General features: G+C 37.0%; 2 protein-coding genes across 2 annotated transcripts in view; one reads left to right on the top strand and one right to left on the bottom strand.

Annotated features, from left to right (window-relative positions):
* Nucleotides 1–19507, bottom strand: part of LOC114133936 (ankyrin repeat domain-containing protein 6-like) — a 28562-nt gene extending 9055 nt beyond the window's left edge. Inside the window, exons 1-5 of the mRNA XM_028000095.1 lie at nucleotides 19423–19507; nucleotides 16575–16680; nucleotides 2569–2731; nucleotides 1538–1628; nucleotides 709–777 (exon numbers count right to left, since the gene is read on the bottom strand). Of these exons, the coding sequence (XP_027855896.1) occupies nucleotides 709–777; nucleotides 1538–1615 (147 nt within the window). The 5' untranslated portion in view covers nucleotides 1616–1628; nucleotides 2569–2731; nucleotides 16575–16680; nucleotides 19423–19507. The remainder of the gene's footprint in view (nucleotides 1–708; nucleotides 778–1537; nucleotides 1629–2568; nucleotides 2732–16574; nucleotides 16681–19422) is intronic.
* The window catches only part of gabrr2a (gamma-aminobutyric acid type A receptor subunit rho2a), a 40644-nt gene continuing 38593 nt past the window's right edge, over nucleotides 19238–21288 (top strand). The window contains exon 1 of the mRNA XM_028000101.1: nucleotides 19238–19559. Coding sequence (XP_027855902.1) covers nucleotides 19399–19559 — 161 coding nt within the window. The 5' untranslated portion in view covers nucleotides 19238–19398. The remainder of the gene's footprint in view (nucleotides 19560–21288) is intronic.

The following is a 21288-nucleotide window of genomic DNA, read 5'->3' as shown; positions in this document are numbered from 1 at the left end:
ATAACAGAGTATTATATATATTTTATATATATAAAATATATATATATATTATATATATATAATATATATATAAAATATATATTATACTATATATTTTAGTATAATAAAATAGTATTTTATTATACTAAGAAATAATAAAATAAAATGAATAAAATCACATGAATAAAATCCTAATAATATGAGAATGTTATTATATTTATGTATTCCTGCACATATTCACAACTGGACACCTTCACGTTTCTTGACTGCATGTCTTAACCTCTGTACATCTTCACAGTTGCACACTTGTCCTCCGCCAACACCTGCATCTATATTTCAGAGAACCTGTAGGAAGGTTGAATTTAGTCTCTCCTGGTGCAGCGTAGATATTTTTATAATCTGGTTGGGTCATATTTTTCAATCTGTTCAGGTTTCTTTATTTCCTCTTATGTTTTTTTTTTTAACAATTATGTTACAGAATTTGCTGCAAGCTGCTAAACAAGGTCATGACCTTCTGGCTAACAGTTTTACAAATCCAAGTAGTCCAAGTTCAATGATGTCAAAGCCAGCGGATAAGTGTAAAATCGATTCAGCACCCATTCCTGTTTGGACCAAACCAGAATTTCTTTTGGTAATTCTTGACAGGAAACCCTTAGATAGCTTCCTGTCAATTCAAACAACAGTTAGAATGAAATATTAAATCTGTAGAAACTCGTGAGTCCTCTATACCTTTGAATGGACCACTTCATCGCCTCCAGGTCTGCAGTGGACCTTCATGTGAGGAGGGTTTTCTACTCCCTGTTGTCACAGAAACATACAGAACAGTATTATGGCCACTGGAAAAAAAACAAAAATAATTCAGACTTTTGATTTTCTAGGAAAAAAAAGGACAGAAATCTGAGAAAAAAGTCAGAATTCTCAGCGTGAAGTAAACATTTTTAAATTAAAGTTTGAATTTCTAAGACTAAAGACAAAATTTTGAGAAAAAAAATCAGAATTCAGAGGAATTAAAAATCTGAATCTTGAGGTGATTGTCACAATTCTGAGAAAAATGTCATAATACAGAGATTAAAGTCATAATTCTAAGAAAGAAAATCAGAATACAGAGAAATAAGTCAGAATTTTAAGAAAAAGTCAGAATTCTGAGAAAAAACTAAATTCTGGGAAATAAGTCAGAATTCTGAATATAATGTGAGAATTCTGAGATTAAACTTGTAATTTTGAGAAAGAAAATCAGAATTTTCAGAAAAATCTTGGAATTTAAAGTCAAAATTTTGAGAAAAAGTCAGAATTCTGAATAAAATGTCAGAATTCTGAGATTAAAGTTGGAATTTTGAGAAACAAAATCTGAATTTTCAGAAAAATCTCAAAATTTTAAATTTGAATTCTGAGATTTAAGACAGAATTCTAAGGAAAACTGAATTTTGAGAAAAATCTCAAATCTTTTTTTCCCCTGTACAAAGTGAAGTGAGGGTAAATTGTTAATTACACAGCTCTGAAGCAGATTTTTGTATTAATATGTAAGTAGCTGTTGAATCCATCTAAATGAAGGCGTCACCTCAGATGAACTGAGCGTGCAAACCAAGTTCTCCACGTCTGAAGATCTGACAGAGTCTCTGCTGCAGAACGCCGCCATTCAGCTGCTGCACCTGCAGGAGAAAGAGAAAAATGAGAAATAATCTCCAAGCAAACCAAGAAACAGTGGAAAGAGAAGAGGAAAACTCTGTAAAAGCCTAATGCTGCAGGTTCCTGATCAAACAGGTGAAACATAAACTGTAAATGTTCTGCAAGAGGCTGAGATTCTGATGGTCAGATCCTTTAATCTTCCTCTTCACATCAGAAATATAAAGGATTTCAGAGCTGATGGTCAGTCAGAATGAGCCTTTAATCCTGGACATGTCTCCAAACAGGACGGTGTAATGAGTAAAGCCTCTGTTGTTCTCTGTTGTTTTCTGTCATCTCTATGGGCGGGACTGCAGTGGCATTTATTGGACTTATTCTTTTTTTACCTTTATGTTGATGTAAACAATACAAACAAGACCAGAACAAGATGTGAAAAGTGCAGAAATATAATCAAACTAACCCCAGTGTGGTGCATTAATTATGTAAAGATCTGTATGTGTATTGATTGATATGGTAAATACAACAATAAGATATTTTATCTCTGAGGTTTTTGTTGTACTTTTCACATATGTGAGGTTAGCATGTTTTGTTTAAGTTATTTCTGCTGTTTCTAAAAGTCATTCACCGGTCATAAAATCAGCCAGTTGAGAATGAAATTAAACAAGTGTTAAGTTGGAGAGGAAACGAATAAAATTCAAACGAAATCATTCCCGTTTCCGTGATGTCAGTGAACGCCTCATCCCTTAATAGCGGCCGAAACTTTAAGGCGTAGTTAAAAGCCACTACAAAGAATATTTCATACTTCAACTCCAGCTAAAGACACAATTCACGAAGCTTTTGCATAATTACATCCTAAACTATGTATCTAAGGAGTTATGATTAAATTCTTACAAACCGTTCAGGATTTTCAGTTGAACCTTTGAACTTCTCATTAAAAACAGAAAAAGTCAGAGGAAGCTGATTTACCTGATCCTGCACAGAGACGGCCGATTCCTCAGCAGGAAAAAGGAGCATCGGTTCTTTTTTTTGTTTTTTTTTAGAAGATACGTTTGCTGCCGGTTGTGTTGAGGATCAGCATCAGTTGCAGCAGCAGCAGCGACAGCAGGCGGATCATTCACTGAGAGGAAGACTTGCAGAGACGGGGACAGATGTCACAGAGCAGGGCAGATTAAAGGAGGAGGGGGGGCTTGCACCGGTTTTAATGGGAAGAGAAACCTTTAAAAGCTTGACCCGTCTTCAAAAGACTCAATCCAGTTTTAATCTGCTGAGTCTGAGCCTCCAGACATGCAGGAAAAGTTTCATATGCTAACAATTAGCGGAGGGAAGGTTTGATTTGTTCAGGACGTGACGTCAGCGAAACGTCACAGAGGAAATTGAAATGAAGGAAATCTGAATACTGTTGTTGCGCAACACCCCCCACCTCCTTTCTGTCTCTACTCTCTCACTCTCATACTTCCTCTTCTGAGAGGGGAGATGTGCTACCAGCTCTCCGTCTAACGGGTTAATTGAGTTTCCTAAATCTGCTGGGATTTACCCTGTCCAGAACTGAAGTAAACTCTGTTTAAGCTGGTTTCGAGAAACGATTCGCCTGGTTATCTGACGGCCTACATCCAGGTGTCCCACCCTTCTTCCCCCTGTGAATTAGCCAGACTGAGCAGCCTACAGCCAACTAGTTTCACAGAGCACACCTGTTAACGGTCGCTCGTTCTCTATTTTGCAACTTGCATTTGTTATTGAACCAGGTAGGTTTTAGTGACTCGGTCGAGTCCCAAGGATGAGGTTTTAAATATGGGCTACCAGCAGCCTAAAAACATTTTCCACCTCTTCCTCTCCAGAATCAAACATCACAGCTATTTTACAACCATCAAAGAACTTTAAGGTGACTCATTAACTGAATGTCCACAACATCTTCAGATTTTCTTTATGCTAAATATTTTATTAGTAAGGCATTTTTGCAAGGGTCAGTACAGCTTAATTCAGTAGCAGAAATAATCAAATAAGTAAAATCAGTCATCTAGTCTATCTTTCCCTACTGCTGATACTGAGAACTAAAAAAGGAACCTTAGAGCGAGACGGACGGAGTTTGGCGTCTCGAACCCCAGACCTGGCACGACGACGAAGAAGGTGTGGCAGCAGGAGGAGGAAGTTGATCGACGAAGGCCAGGATCTCCGCAGGTCTGATGAGCCTCCTCTCCGCATGGATGCTGAGGTCACACAGGACTTGGTGCTGGCAGGAAAAAAGGCACCAGTTCTTCTTCCTTGTCTTTGTCTTCATCTTTGTCTTTGGGGTCAGAACCCAGCCGATGAGAGAAGTGCGATTCGAAGCCACAGATTGTGGGCCAGACGGGTTGGTCTCCATGTGCAGGACAGTCTCCGGCTCCGTGGCCCCGGCTCTTCTTCAGCTGCAGAGTTCTTTGTCCATCTCGATCTTGGCTCGAAGCTGCCCGGAGGATCCAACGAACGGTTCCTCTTTTGCACCCACCTTATATAGGGTTCATCTGTCTGCTTAGACAGATGATCTCATATCCGTCACTGTCTTAAGAGACATCATGTCATGATGTCTGTGCCAATGTCTCAGGGCTGCTCAACCTCCTGTTTCCTTATAAGGTGCTGATCATCTCTGCTCTCCTGTTAGTTCCCCTTTTTCCCTTCCTGTCACCTTTCACCTACCATCTACCTCCAACATATCAGTGATGTTTAATTGCAGTTTTATAACCTTTTACACCATTTCAAGTTCAATGTCAAAATCACATTTATATCACATTTATTTTCTTTAGCTTCTCTGATTTAGCATTCATTTATAATTTTATAACCATAACTTATATCACATTTATTTTCTTCAGCTTCTCTGATCTATCATTCATTTATGATTTTATAACCATAACTTATTAGTTACTCTTATTATGATCTTAATGTGAGTTATTACAGATGTTTTCTGAAAAGAAACCAAGAATAATCTATTATTCTAATTATTTGATACCAAAGTTACAGTTACTTGTTTTTCTTGTAAGTGTTCTCACAAATATAAGTGTAAGTATTATTACAAGTAAATCAATATTAATATAAGTATTTTACTTTGAATCTTATCAAATTACTCAAAATGTTTAGATTTAATTTTTTAAAACTTTCATGCTTTAAAATAGTCTCAACTATTTTTATAAATCTGCAGGCTGGAAACTTCCTCTTTTTCCAGGAAACCTGCTTTTCCTGTTTAATGACTCTCTCTGACTGACTATGATTTTTTATGATTAGATAGAAAAAAGTAGAATTAAAGCAAAGTTTGCATGAGACAAAAACAACACACACAACTAGATTTATTTTATTGACACTTAAGTCTACTGTTGGGCCTTGATGTCACTTGAGTGATTCATTTTAAAGATAACTTTATTTATTATTACTGTTAAACTAACTTTATTGACACTTAAGTCTACTGTTGGGCCTTGATGTCACTTGAGTGATTCATTTTAAAGATAACTTTATTTATTATTACTGTTAAACTAACTTTATTGACACTTAAGTCTACTGTTGGGCCTTGATGTCACTTGAGTGATTCATTTTAAAGATAACTTTTATTTATTATTACTGTTAAACTAACTTTATTGACACTTAAGTCTACTGTTGGGCCCTAATGTCACTTGAGTGATTAATTTTAAAGATAACTTTATTTATTATTACTGTTAAACTAAAATCTCCAGCATGGGGAAGTGGGATGAGCTCGGATTTTCTTGACAATACTGAGACCACAACGACTGATGAAGAGAGCCAGCTTCTCATTGGCTGAATCGCAGAGGATCATCATCATTTCCACCATCATCATCAATATCATTATAGTTCCCATTATGGATAAAACCAGAATAAGTCAGAGGAAGATGATTTACCTGATGATGATATAGAAATCATGATAATCATCATCATAATCTCGGAGCCTGGTGCCGGAAGAAAAACGGCGAGTGACTGAGGGTCACTGCGCGTAACACAAACCCTGTAAATTCTAGACACTAACAGGTACCATAGAATTGCACAAAAATCCGTGAGGGATGGTGGAGTCCCTGCTCGAAATTCCATGAAAGAGGTGTAGGGAGCCTGGTGCTGGAAGCCCATTAAAATGCTGTCTGCTTCGTTTTAAACTGTGTGATTGTGAGCGTGAGTGGGAATAAAAATAGCAATAGGTATTTTATTCCATATAACACAGTAGGAGTGTAACAGGTAAACCTTTTATGGATGCAAACTCCACTAAAAACCTGCCTGTTTAGGATTGTATTTGAAATGTAATCAATTACAAATTTATTGATGGAACCTGACTTAATGTCGTGTTTTGATTGTTGATTTTATGTTACATTGTGTTTCTGTGTTTGATATGATGTAAAGCATTTTGAAATGCCTTGCTGCTGAAATGTGCTATACAAATAAAATTTGATTGATTGATTGATAATCTCCATCATTCTTCATGTCGTTATCACCATCATCAATGTCATCTTCACGATAATTCTCGTGATTTTAATCATCCTGCTCCTCTTCATCATCAATATTAATGACTTCAGTCATCATCATAGTTATTGCCATCAAGGTCATAATCATATCGTCCTCAATGCTATCATCTTCATGATGATGATGATGATCATTGTTATCATAATCGTCGTCATCATCATCATCATCATCATCATCATCATCATCATCATCATCACAGCTCAGTGTTGTTATCTGTGCAGAAACTGCTAAATTTCCAGTCTCTCTCACGGCTGAGTTTTTTTGTTAGTAAAGCTGTGACTAAATTAAACATGTCTCCCAATAGAAACAACATAAAACTCGTCCATGAATGCCAGCTGCGTGAGCAAGGTTCGTGCTGCTGTTGCGATTTTCCAGAGATGTTCTCTGTCAGATTTAATCTGCTGCACAGATCCCTGTGAAACTCCTCTGACAGCTGATTTTTCTTTCAACAGAAACTAATCCCTTGTTATTCTGGAGACTGTGGCTGAAAATGCTTTGGACTGTACGTTCTTTAGCAAACCAAAGCTCCCTCGGGATACTGTTTGTAAAGTTACACACTAAAGATTTAACATTAGTATTTAGATTTTTTTTTGTTTGTCATAAAGAAAAATATGTGGGTTTTCATTTTTCAGTTATATTTTCAGCATCTTATTCCTACATTTATAAATGTCAGAGTTCCATACTAAATATTAAGTTAACAAGTTAAATATTTAGCTTTCAAAATAAATATTTAACTAGAAAGCTAATTTTCCTACATATATTTTTTCTGAGCCAAATATTTAGTTTAAAACTAGATATTTAGCTCCAAATTAAATGCCTACTTTGCAACCAAATATTTACCATGGACTTACATTTTTAGTTATGAGTTAAATATTTAGCTGGCAACATAAATATTTAGTTTAGCAAATATTTATCAAGCTAAAGTTTGGGCTAAATATTTAGCTTAGAAAATAAATATTTGGGTTGGAGCTAAATAATTAGATATCAAAACAAATATTTAATTTTGAGTTATTTAGCTCAGACTTCAAAATTTAGTTGGGAACTAAATATTTAGTTTCCTAACTAAGCTAAATATGTAGCATGTGGTAAATTTGAATGGTAGATATTTCGCTTGTACACTAAATATTTTGCTTGTGAATTAAATACTTACTTTGGAAGCTAAACATTTAGCTCCCAACTAAATGTTTAGGTCTAGCCAAACTAAATGCTTAGCTCAGACTCTCACCATTTAGTTGAGAACTAGATATTTAGCTTCCTAACTAAAACTTTTATTTGAAAGCTAAATATTTAATCTATAAACAAAATGGTTATCCTGTGAGTTAAATATTTTGTGAGAAATTCTGACATTTATAAATGTAGGAATGTAGAAAATATTGTTTTGAAAACTGAACACACTTTTTTCCTCTGTAACAGAATAAATAAACCAAATTATTGCTGTTAATTTTTTTTTACCGTTACTTTACAAAAGGCATCCAACGTGTTTACTGTGCTAAACTAAAACATTTTCCGAGGAAGGAGGAATCCTTTATAGGTTCATAGTCAGGTTCTGGTGTTATTTTTTTGGACTTTCAGGCTGCAGAGTTCTGATCCGATAATGAATCCACACCTACACACAGTTTTAGTTTCTGGGATTTCTGCAGCTAAACATTCACATCAGTTTTGATGGAAAACTGTCCCAGACTGCAGTCCAGAGTGCATCCGGTCATATGATGGCGGTTTGATCTCCCAGAGTGAGCGTGCACGCCCATGTGCATGCCGTCTCCTCCTTTCCAGGTCAGATTGTGTAATCGCCGCTGCTGCTGTCAGCATTACAATGTGTTACATAAGACAATTTGATGTTCGGGGCTATAATCCGGCTGTGCTGCCTGAGCGCTCCCACATCTGGGATTTCCAGCTCATCCTGAGCTCTGCACTCGCCTTACTCACTCGGAGATTTTCCCCGGGTCACAGAGGGGGACTTAATGGCAGAAAGGATGGACACGACCAATTCTCGCCTCAGTTAGGATGTTGGAGTTTGTCTCTATGTCCTGAGATAAATTACATGCAGATTTTTAAAAATCTAGTAATTTATCAGAGCAATTCCTGCAGGTTTAGTTAGACGTAATGAGGTGTTGTTTACATTATCAAGCTCTTAAAACCGAAAGAGCTCACAAAACAGACAAGAATGGATGCATAAAATGATTAAAATTATATGAAATGCATGGCTAAGTGCCTTTCTGTTTAAATAAATCAAAAGAAGTATGAAACGTTATGTAACATTTTCACTGCAAGCAAAGATTTGCTCTCATTCAAATTCAACCAGGCGGCTCATTTTGGGTCACAAACTTTCATTCTTTAGTTTGTCACACTTTAAAACAGGTTTGTCCCTAAACTAACACTGTTTGTCACCTTGAAAACAACATCCTCACTGTGAAACATAGTAAAGGCAGTGAGATGCTGTGGGAATGCTTTTGTTTATATGGTTTGGATCAATGTTTTTTCCTAAAAAGGTCATGTTATATTTTTGTCTTTAAAGCTGTATTTAGTTTGACAGAGACCAAAAATGTCTGTTTGGATTGGAGAGGTGTCATGTTTTTGATTTACGGGTATCAGACTAATGGGGATGAATACAAAATATATGCCACATTTTTCAGGTCTTATTTGCAAAAGATCTTGAAAACAATGCACTCTTTCCTTTGATTTCACAGTTATGCCTTACTTTGTGTTGGTCTATCTTACATAATCCCAAACAAACACATCAAAGTTGGAAAAAATAATGTGACAGAAATGAAGAAAATAATCTACAATTCCAGCCTTTGAATTTTAACAGTTAAATTTCTGGAACGTAAGTTTTCATTTTTCAAAATTCCTCCCCGATAGACAACGTCTTTTGGTTAAATTCAATCTAAAAAAAAGGTACATTTCAAGTAACAAATCTACAGATTTAATTTATCTTTCAGTCTTAATTGATTTTAGTTGCTAATTAAATCTTTATGCATTAATGAGCTATACATTAAACCTTTATCATTTCTTTACACTCACTTATTCATTCTGAATTTGGCAGTCGCATATTCCCACATTTCTTGTCAATCACGTCAGAGAGCAAAACTCATATATAGTAGTAGAAAATGCCTTTATTTTTGTAATTTTAATGATTATAGCGTGCGAATAATGAAAACCAGAAATTAGAATATCGTGGAAAAAGTTCTAGCATACTAATAGAAAGTTGAGTGGAAGGAAAAAGTGTGGTAGGAAAATGTTAAGGAAACTCCGTTAAATAATTTGAGGGATTTTTATTAAGAGTGAACTGAGACTGAGTGGAATCAGGTCTGGAAACTTAAATCTGAAGATGAAGTTTTGACGTTATTAGGAGAAACATACCAGACAGGAAGTACGGTTGGAGTGTTTTTCCCATCACTGATTATAGAAACAAGAACCTTTTTGACTTTTGACTCATTTTTACTTGTTCTGTTTGGTTCTGACCAACCTGAAAAAACAGTGTCAGTAATTGAAACATGTTCTGATGGCTTTCCTCTGCAGGGTTGTTGGTACCATGTGGACCCAAATCACCTCCAACTGTCCTGAAACTGTCACACCAGCTTCTCCTTTGTTCTCTGAATTCACAGGAAAACTCTGTTTGAGGGATTTCAGAGACAGACACGGCACATGTTGGTGCCACGGGTTGTTCAGCCTCACATCTGTTGCCGCTGTTAAAGATGCAGAGGAGGTGGGAGTGGGAATGAGGGAAGGTCTGTTGACTCCATTTCTTTATTTTTTAGACTTAACAGTCATTTTACTCTGATCCCAGATGGAGTTAAGCACGATCTGCAATAGAAAAGTATAATCTGAACTTTGTGGTGTGATATTAAATTAATCTGCAGAGGTTATTGTCACTTTGTGTCTGAAAACGTTTAAATTAATCAACAGCCATAAACCCACAGGGAAGAGGTGTTTAATTACCCAGCAGCGGGTCCCAACATCAGGACCCGAAACACATCTGGACACGGTCCTCAAAACAGCCACACAAAATTTTTATCAAGTATTTTTGGTCTAATTTCTGGTGCAAATAGAGTTGAAATAAGTAACTTTTCAGCAGGATATGTGAGCTTGTTTAAAGGGAATAATTTCTTAATATTGATGGAAAAGTACTTGTTCCATTGGTAGATTACTTCACTTATAAAAGTGAAATTATCTCTCAGTGGAACTATTACTTTTTTCGTCAATATCAATGTCTTTCATCTTGCTGAAAAGTGATTGGTAAGTTAGTTTTGTCTCATTTCAAGTGTACTATGATATTTGCACAAGAGACTTGGTAAGATTTACCATGTAAAATTACTAGGTAAGATTTGTGTTTTTCCAGTAAAGGAGAGGTTCAGTAAACATTCTGGACCAAAATCACACATTCAGGGTCCATTCAGAACCACATATCCAAAATCACACATTCAAAACCCATTTAGGGTCAACATGTGTAACAGGATTTTATTTTAACAATATTATAAATGTGAAGCTTGTCAAAATCAGTTTATTTATCCTTTGAATTTATTTTGTATAGTCAATAAGTTGTTTCTCTTGACGGTTGGTGGTTACCATAGTAACTGGTAACCGACAGCTCCTCTCCATTTTTTGTTACCTTCTGTAACTGTGGGGCAGAAGCTGCTTTTCTTAAAATAAGTACAGTTTGCCTGAGTGCGTCTGTCGTGAAGTCAACTTATTGGACCTGAGCCGAACGTAAGAGTTACAAATATATATTTTTCCAGGACTCATTTATGACAAAATTGACCCAATCAAAACCACACAGACGTATTCGGGACCCATTTCATGCCACAGAAAAATGTGTTCATTCACACCACTCCTATATGGTGTGCTTTAATTGAACTCTAGTTCGTTTGGGGGAGGCGTGAATGTTCAGTCGAAGTTCGGCCCGCCTAAAAACCCGTCAGTTCGGCTCAAGTGAACTTTGGTGCAGTTCGAATCCATATATGAATGTCAAGCTGACGGGAGACCGCTCCAAAAGCAGGAAATAGATGAAGGCAAAAGGCATTCTGGGTAAATAACAAAAGCAAACATGCGAGTATAGTTCTTTTACCAAACACAAAAAATAAATCCTATAACCGCTAAGTCTGATGCTACTCCATCTTTGTTTATGTGCTGGTGTCTTCTGAGGTTTTTGTGCTGTTTCCTTCAGTGGTTCTTGGTGCAGCGCCGCCACAGGCGAGGAGGGAAACAGTTTTTTATTTTATTTTTTAAATGTAACAAATTTTGTGATTTTGTTCCCCAATTGAGCCGAGTCTAACGGACTATCAGGTGTGAAAACACACTAAAGATCTATTCAGGACCATTTGAATGTGTCTGTAAATTACACAGTTTACATCCAAAACAATCCAGACATTCAGATTAACCTTCCCAACAGGCTTTAATGCTTCAGTTTATTTCTGTTTGTCCGGTCATAAACTTTAACATTTAGCCTGCTACCTAAGGCCTGTAAAGTCTGAAATTAAGCTCTGAGTTTTTTCTTCTGTATTTGTCTGATGGTCTGATCTCAAGGTCAGTATAGACTCCTGGGAAGATGGGCAGCTGTCTTATTGCTTTATGTTTGAGAAGAGATTGAAGTGTGGAGCTTTGACGTCTTTAGCACCCTTTAAGATGTGACATGATGTAAGACGACTGCAAAGAATCATCCAGATGATTCAGAAATGATTTATACTGTTACGTAACAAATTTCTCTTAAAGAACCCAACAAGTTTCTTTAAGCTCTTCTGCAGGTTTCCTTTTCTGTCGATTGGAGGTAAAACTTCTGTTTTAACTCTGTAAACTGAATGCTGATTACTGTTGAACTGGGCTGCAGGGTTTAATTTAAAGTTATGTTTGCACCCAGCTCAGTTCATTAGGTGAGCTGGACCTTTAAATATTTAAATACATCTATAGATATTCTGAAAAATTATGAGCTTATAGCATTTTAAAGATGTTCAGGTTGCTACAGAAACAACAAAAGCAATAGTTTTACATTTTTCTTTGAAGCTGAGTGAAATCCAGGTTGTATTTAACCTCCAACGAGGTGAGATTGTCATTCCACCATCATCTGCGGGGTCAGCTGAGAGCAAAGTGCGTTTTTGTTCACCTTTTATTCTCACATTGAGCATCTGAGGGGTTAAATCTCCACAGTTGGGCTGCAGATCTCAGCTTGACTCTGATTTTCTGTCTGACACATTTTAAACCAACCCTGGGAGGAAACACTCACCTTGAATTTATGTGTAATAATTTAAAACATCATGCTAATTGGAAAACGTTCAAGCTTTGGAATAACATAAAATTTGTTTAATGAGATAAACAAACTCATCTAAGCTGAGAGTCAATATTTGGATCATATTCGGATCATGAAATTAATTCACCAATAGCAAACGCAGCTGAATAAAACATGTTTATGACAGTTCTCTCATTGTGTGGCTACATGATCCCCTACATGATTTAAAACAGAATTTTTTTTGATCTTCATCCATAAACCCTGTGAGAACATGTGTAAAATAAACTTCTTCTATAGGAACTTATTCTGTTTGAACCTCTGAACACAATAAACTCGCTGACATGTTGGAGGATAAAGAACAAGCAGCTGGTTTCTGCTTGCGAGGAGAAAAAGATTTCGTTTTAAAATCCAACTTCAGTTAATTCGTCAGGACGTTCCTTTGAAGGGTGTCCAATAAGGCTGTTTTTCTAAATGAAGCCATTCAGGACCACAGTACGTCCGTCAAGCTGTATAGATGTTGTACTGATGTATGCATGACGTTCACATCAAAGCAGTTTAATCTGGCTGAAGCCTGAGGGCTGAAATGATGAGTAGAAACTGGAACAAATGCACAACTGGACCTTTTTCAGTGTTTTATCTGTTTCCAGAGATCCGCCCAACATCCTCTCTGCACTGCACTTCTTTTTCTTTCTTTCTTTTTTTCCAAAATGATGCTGACCCGTCAGGGGAAAAGCATCCAGGTTATTCCAGGAAGTCTGCAGTCTACAGGAGATCTGAAGGAGGCCTGAGGAGTTTTTCAAGAGATCTGAGGAATTTATCACTTTATCAGCACTGAACAGATGCTTAAAACAAATGTCGAAGTGCCATAACTTTCCCTCTGAACAGAAACAAAACTGAAATTATCATTTTTGTATCAAAAGAGGAACAATCTAGACTCAACGTACAGCTTCAGTTATTACAGCTGGAAACTAGAAATCAGACCTAAAACATTGATGACCTGTATGCGCTGTACAATGGCTGCTGGAAAAGATAATTGTTTGGTTGCTGATCTTACAATCCAGAAACTATTTGCTGCATTCTTGTTGGTTGTGCAGGAGGCTCTAATTCTGCTTTTCAAATATGTACTTGTATATTTGCGCATCTATTTGCAGCCATTTTCATGTGTAAACGTTGAGTTTGGGGCGCAGCCAGCAGCAGCTTTTATGGATATAAAGTGACAAGACGCCCTAAAATATTTCATTCTGAAATGAGATCAAATAGGCAGAACTGATCAGACTAAAATTTCATTATCTGATAATAATTTTGTGCAATAAATATAATGAACGTGTTTTGTGAAGCCCATAGATTGTCACTTTTAATACATTATCATCCATAGATGGTGTTTACTACTCTGTCACTATGAGATAAGGTTGCCAGGATCTTAGACCTCAGTGTGTACACTGGGATATGTACATTTTTCTGGGTTGTTTTTCCTTTTCCCCCTATACCTTTATTGTCCTCGTTAATTTTTGCATGACGTAACACTGTTGATGTCTTATGTCTGTCTGTCTGTTGTCGTTTTTGTACCAATAAAAAAAAGTAAAAGCAAATATTTCAAAAAAAATAAACTAACAAAAACAAAATGGAATTATTGAACAATTTGTAATGGTCTGACAGCTTTTCTTCCCTTTGGGAATCATCCGAGGTAACTGACAGTTTGGGAAATATTCCTCATCTAAAACTCTTCCCAGGAGGATCATCACTGTTTTTGTTCTGAACAGAAGCTTTTTGCAGTTTGTTGCTGTGACCCAGATCTGAAAATAGACACTTTTCACTGCAGACGAGATGTGATTTTATTTCTCACCATCCTGCACGACACTGTGGGTCTCTCTATGGTCAGAAGCTGGACTCATCCACTGAGACATTTTCTGCACCAGGGAAGCAATGAGAGGTTTCCCTGTAAATCTGTCAAATCATCCTGACGTTATTGTGTCCTTACAGCACATCTGGATATTATACAAATCTGCCGCTTCATGTGGTCAGTTCCAGAGCAACACGAGAGCGATTACATAAAATTACAATGTATTATAATAATCTATAGTTGTTATGTTGAGTTTTTGTCCACCAGCTGAAGAGTTAAAGCGCAGAGATGTGAACTTTGGAGATTAGATCAACAACTAACCGTAGATTAAACAATAAAACTTAACTGAAGCAACTTGAAGACAGAAAAACAAACAGATTTCTTTGTGGCTTACAGTGAGGATGGATCTGGTAAAAGAAAACAGAATAAATACCATTTAGAAACACTGTGTTTTATAACTGTCAGTCACACAGAAACCTGTGACAGCTCAGAGATGTCTGATGTTAGCAACCTGATGTTTTTATTGCGTCCTGACTTGATCTGAAAATGTTAGGAGAAGAAATCTGTCAGATCCGACTGCAGAGGTAAAGTTTTCACCTGAATTTAGGTGGAATGACCTTTAAACTTTTTGTTGAATAACGTGGAGCAACCCACACAGGAAGCAGAAGTTTTCAACAAACCTCTGAGGCATTTACAAAAGAGCTACATTTTTACAGGTGGAACCTGGTGCTGGATTTTCTTAATAAGTTAAAATAAAAAAGGTTTGAATAGAAATTCACAAAATTCTTTTCCAGATGTCATTTTTAAACCATGAACCATGAATGTGCTACTTTGTGTTAAATCTCAATAAAATGTAATAAATTTGGTGTTTTTAACATCACAGAATGTGAAAGAATTTCAAGACATTTTATGTGGGAGGAAATTTTTTTTACTTTAGCCTCAAAAAGAACAAAGAATAGATAAAACAGCAGAAATGTGATTTATCCTTTAGTCTGTCATAAGTCTGCAGGGATATCATAAGATCACATGTAAAGTGAGCTTGAGGAGGAAGATGATTGTCTTTAAGAGAAAGAGCAGCTGCAGACTGGTCTGAAATCCCATCACTAATCTGGATTGACAAATGAAGGCGAAGAAATTCTTCATGTTCTGCTGAAAGAACTTCGAATCGCATCACGTGTCTCTGCAGGCTCTGAAGGAATGTCCTCTAATAATAGAAAGGTGAATAATAAAGACTTAATCAAAAGCTTCATTATAATTATTCAAATGCGACAGATGATCTGATCTCCGTCAGAGACGTCGGAGATGAAATTCAGTAGCTTTAATTCAGGCTCTCTGATCAGTCAGGGCAGAATTACAGCAGTCATCTGTGTGAATGGAGCTAATTCAGCCGCAGACACATAATTACTGCAGTTTCATCACGTAGCTGTCAGGTATGAGGAGGAAATGACTGGAAGGGCGAGTGACCGTTGACCTGAGCTGGAACTTTAACAGGCTCCGGATGATTATCTGTAAGTGTGATGATCTGCAAAGTGATCCAGTAACACAGCATGCAAATGCTACGTTGGTTCACCTGTGAAATGTCCTAATTTAAATGCATTCAGGACATTCTGCAAACAAACTGCCGCACCAACCAAATGTCTACATTTGTGAAGATGGTGACATAATCAGAGCAGGTTTACATCCATCCATCAATCCATCAATCAATCATAAGGCTATGTTCATCTTAATCGTCGCTTACAATTTTTAGCTTAAATCCGGTTTTATTCTATTTGATTTTGCGTGGTGGTTCATACTACTAATTAAACGCGACCGCAATCTGACTTCTGTGCGAATGGTTTATGACTCCAAAGCGACCCGCATGCGCAAAAGAATGTTGAAGTCACACAGCAGAGCACTGTTTACGGAAGTAATAATGGATGGAGTCGTTTATGGATCGATTCAGCAATAGGAGCCAACACTATAATATCAACACAAAGGAAACTAATAAAAGGAAAGCACATCTACTACCTATGGCTTTTTGTAAAGCACTGACTGCAATTATAGAGAAATCTGTTTGGATTTGTAGTTGGAGCCAGATGTGGTGGGATTGTGATTTGATTTCATGATCATAATTTTCACCTTTATGTCCGGATTTACCGCGTATGGCTACTGTTGGTGCGGAATTATGACTATGTTTCACATCAATGATAAAAAAGCGACATGACCGTTCAAACAGTAGATGCCTAGAAAAAAATCGGATAAGTATCCGAATTATTATCACATGTGAAAGTGGCACATATCTGATGTTTTGGGGGATAAATAGATCAGAATCGGGCCGTTCAGACTGCAATGAAAAAGCTAGATTTGGCTTTTAAAAATCGGATTTGCTGTGTGAACATAGCTTTATGAGACTGTTTTGATCTCCAGAGCAATAATCAGACCTACCTTCTTCTACGTTATGTCGTTCCTGAAGTTGTCCTCCAGCTCAGGTTGCTACAGTCCAGCGTTCTGCTTCGTCCTTGTTTTGATTGTTGGAGAAATCCTCTGCAGCCTGTTCACAATACGTAAAAAAAAAAACTTCTCAAGTTCTGAGGTTGCAAATTTCTGTTTTTCTAAGATTCAGTTCTGACTTAAAGCCAGGGAAATAATGAAAATCAAAATTTAGAAAACATTTTTGTTAACTGGGACAAATAAAAACAGTAATTAATGAGGAAAAAATATAACTAACTGGAACTATATTGTGCATTTATAAAACAAACTGAAACATACTGAAATTATAGTTATATCCTTTGTTTTTGTGCTTACGAATCTATTTATTAGCCTTTTGAACTGATGTGATTTTGTTTTTTCCCCCCACACAAGCAGTTTACTTCAGCTGTTGGCAAAATACTCCATATTCCTCCTGGCGGCACTGTGCTAGTCTGCAAAAAGGCAACGTATAACATATTAAGAACTTGTTTCTGACCAATAATACCAAACCTGCTCTGAGCTTAACCCTAAAATGTGGATGACTTCACCATAAATATTCTCATCCCTGGCTATTTGTACTGGAGTTGATAACCTCAAACAGGCCTTGGAAGTTAAAATGTTCCCATTGAGGTTGGAGTTGGAGACGTTGCTGGATGATTCAGGCTGCTGCAGGAATCAGAAACTGTGTGTTCAGAGTTTTTGTGCCGCTTCACAGTAACCCGTAACTAAACCCGTTAACAGCCAGCCAGAGAATAAAAGCGGCGGCTGAGAGCTCTGCAGCTAAATTAACCAGAAGGCTTCAGCCCATTTTAATCTAGACACCACAGGCTGAATTTTTTTACATAATTTCTACTCTGGTAGAACGGAGAGCTACAACCTGCTGCAGACTGAAAGATCCAGGTGTACAAACTGTCAGGTGAGACATTTATTGTGATGTTCACAAAGCAAATTTATGTGGGGGAAACAACTGAACAATTGAGATGGAGAGAAACCAACCAGTTAATATAAGTAATGTGGATAGAACAGATGTGACAGTTTAAAAAATCCAGACAAATACTTCCTGTTACTAGGTATTGATCCAGTGTTGCATGAATGTGTGTCCTCATTTAGTTAACAAGCATTGATTTTCACAGCAACTGGAAGGAAGTGTTTCATAGTTGGACAAAGATGTTTTCTGGTGGTTTAGAAGAACAGCGGCAAAATAATTTGTTGACAGAAAGAAGCAGCTAAATCGTAAAAATGGAACGCAAAGGAAAAACATGCTTTTAATGAGTCGATGATGATAAATTATTCTAAAATTGGATAGATAGGAAAGTTCAGCAGGAAGTGAGCAGAGTAATTTCTGCAGGAATGGGGGTGTTACCTTTTAAAAAATGAACAGTGATGAAGCTGCAGTCATCATCAATCTGACAAGCTTTAAAAACTCATAGATCAAATGTAGAAATCAAATAAAAATTGCAGTAGTTAGATAACAGAGAATAATTTTTATACAAATAATATGAAACAAGCTTTTTGCCTTTTTATTCGGTTTTCACTTACAATAATATAAATAATAAACCAAATTAACAAATCTACTGCAACCATTAGCTTTTTTTTTTTTTTACAATAGCCCAAAACTTTTAACATTTCCCAAAGAAATATTCAGAAAGAAACAAACATATCAGACGTAGCATAAGGTCTAACACAGTAAAGGATCTGCAATAAGTGAAAGAAACTGAAAGGCTGGGGAGGTGATTAGTAGAACCATCACCAGGTGCGTCAACACAATATGGTGGTGGCAGCATCATGCTGTGGGGATAGTGATCAGAAGCTGACCAGAGTTGATAGGAAGATGAATGGAGGTAAAAGCAGACTATTGATGGAAGAAAATCCAATAGAGGTTGAAAAAGTGATGAGACTCGGGGAGAAAATGTTACATTCCCTGCAGTAGAAAGACCCACAACTTACAGTCAGAGCCACAATAGATTGGTCTATAGAAATGTAAATTCAAATCAAAGCCCACAGTCTGTGGAAAGACTTGAACTAATCCATCCAATTTGACTGAGCTAAACTTACAAAGCTAGTAGAGACAGCCCCCCAAAGGACTTGCAGCTATAACTGAAGCAAATGGTTCTTCTTTTGTTTCTTACAAAATATTGACCCGAGGGGCTGAAGAGATAAGCCTTCCATGAGTTTTATATATTTATCAGTAAAAGACTCGATTCAATCTGCTGGGTTTCCTTAGATTCAGATAACTTAGCTCACTGTACTGAATTACCATTACGAACAATAGGAATGAATGTACAATTGAATTGAAATTATTTCTTTGGATAGTGCTGCAACACAACAGTTGCTGTTGATTGGAGCTATATAAATGAAATTGAATTGAATTGAAACATTTTGAAAATCATGCATCCTTTTTCTTCCACTTATGCATTTCTTTGTGTTGATCTATCGCAAAAAAGGCTCGAAAAGCATGTTGACGTTTGTAATGTGACAAAATGTGGAAAAGTGAAAAAACTCTTCCATGATATTTTATGTCCAGATGTAAAACAATCTGTAACGTTTGGGCTGGTGGGTTTCTGGTGCCCGCGGCCGCACAGAGTCTCTTTCCGCCCCTGCAAAGGTCGGAAATGTTTCACCCCGCCCCGTGATGGTGATGATGATGATGAGGAGCCATAATCTGAATAATCCCACAGTGGGCGTGTGCGCGCGCTCCTGAGTGTGTCCACAGATGCTGAGAGACATCACACCGTGACGGAGACCATGACTGGGTCCGCGTGCGGAGGAGGATGATGTTCCTGCAGGGACTCACCTGTGGATGGACGCCGTCAGGATGCCTTACCTGAACAGAACTCTGCTCCTCCTCTCGCTGCTGCTGCTCCTGCTGCTGCTGGGTCAGAGCCGAACCGCGGAGGCGCGCAGGCACCGACAGCGGGTGCGCAGATGGACGGGAACCGAGGAGACCCAGAAGCACGGCGCGTAAGTGCAGATAAATGATGTAGATGGATGAGGGGGAGAATAAGAAATGGAGCGCTGTCAGGGTTTAATCAGGCTAATAAGAGCGGAGGGAGAAGTTTACCAGCTCTTTAGTTTTTAATAGTTATATTTAAACATCTCTGGATAAATTATATGCATTCGGCTTAATTGGATACAATTTTATTCAACAAGTTCTCTTGTTAGTTAATGTCTGACTAAAAAACATCCCGGGTGGATTTTTCTTTTTCAGTTTTTGGAAGTAACCAGCATATTCTTCAGATGAAATTAGCTCCGTAACTCAAATTAGTGTCACACTCAGCATCTGGATGGCTTTTGGGTCGAACCACCAGGAATTCTTGCACAAGACTCCAATTTCCATAGTTTTTTTTTTCTTTTGGCGGGATGTCTTTGTTAATGTGACTTATTCCGAGCACGTGATCCAGAACCCCTAAACGGTTCTTTAGTAATCTGATGTTGGGAGAAAGATCAACCTGTTCTTCCGGATTAAAACAACAACCAGGCTCTCTAATTGGTCATCAGCTGCTAAAATGTTAACATCCTCGGCCAGGATTCTCCTGCACAAGAGATTTCTAATCTCAATGGAATTTTTCTGGTGAAATAAAGATTGAATAAATAAAAAGTAAGATCAGTCCTTGACACAGGTGAGAAGCTCTAATGATTTTTATTAATGATCAAGATATTAAATAAAGAAAAAAATGTATATGTATAGAGCGAGCTTTACATTACTGTTTTGCTATTAATGATTTAAATCGCCTAATTTGATAGAATATCTGCATGATCTTTTTGATGCCAATTTGTTTGATGGTTTTACGTCTGTCTTCAAAATGAGACCGCATGTATAAAGAAAGGAAATGAATGAATGAATGAATGAATGCTGCAGTTATTGAACTGAAGAGTTTCCTAATCAGACGCTCATCTTCTGGTGAGAGAAGCTGAATTCAGCTGTTTGAGTCACAACCTGCGATATTAATGTTAATATATTAAATTGTGATCTGAATTCATTTTTCAAACAAATTTCAGACTGAATAGATCTGATTTATCAGTTTCTTTCATTTAAATTGAAGTCATAAATTATTTGCACTCCCTCTCTCCATTTTTGTCACACTTAAAGGTTTCAGATCATCAGACAATTTTAATGTCAAGCGAAGATAAATTAATGAAAACAACAGGCAGTTTTGAGATGATGATTTTTGTTTCATTAATGGAACAAAAACACTGAGTCCAAACCAACCTAGAATCTGTTTCTCTCGTTTCAAGATAATGAATTAACTGTGATTAACCAGAGTTTCTGGACTGCTGAGTTTAGTTTCCCTACTGACCTCCAGTCATGATTACTGTTTGAACCTATCTGACAACATGAAGTAGGCTAAGAGACATCAACGAGCAACACATCCTTCCCCAGTTGAAAGAAATTCAAGAATAGACAAGAAAGACATTCACTGGTCTCCATCTGGAAAGAGTTACAGGGACATTTGAGTTACCCGAAATGAGAATCTTTATCCACAAATGGAGATTATTGATGAGCCAAAAGTGGAACTTTCTTTTGCAAGGTTTTTAAATCATGTTACATCAGCATTCAGAAAAATAACTGTTTCCATTTTAAGCATGACTCATAAGGACATTTTCCCCAAAACAAATAAGAGTTAAATTTGTGCAGTTGATGGGGAGTTGGTGATCCTTGGTTGCTGCTGAGAACAGGAAGATTATTTAA

Source organism: Xiphophorus couchianus, chromosome 19, assembly GCF_001444195.1.
Source record: "Xiphophorus couchianus chromosome 19, X_couchianus-1.0, whole genome shotgun sequence".
In the NCBI taxonomy this organism is placed as follows: domain Eukaryota; kingdom Metazoa; phylum Chordata; class Actinopteri; order Cyprinodontiformes; family Poeciliidae; genus Xiphophorus; species Xiphophorus couchianus.
The sequence above is the reverse complement of the archived record's forward strand: the minus strand, read 5'-3'. Positions and strand labels throughout refer to the sequence as shown.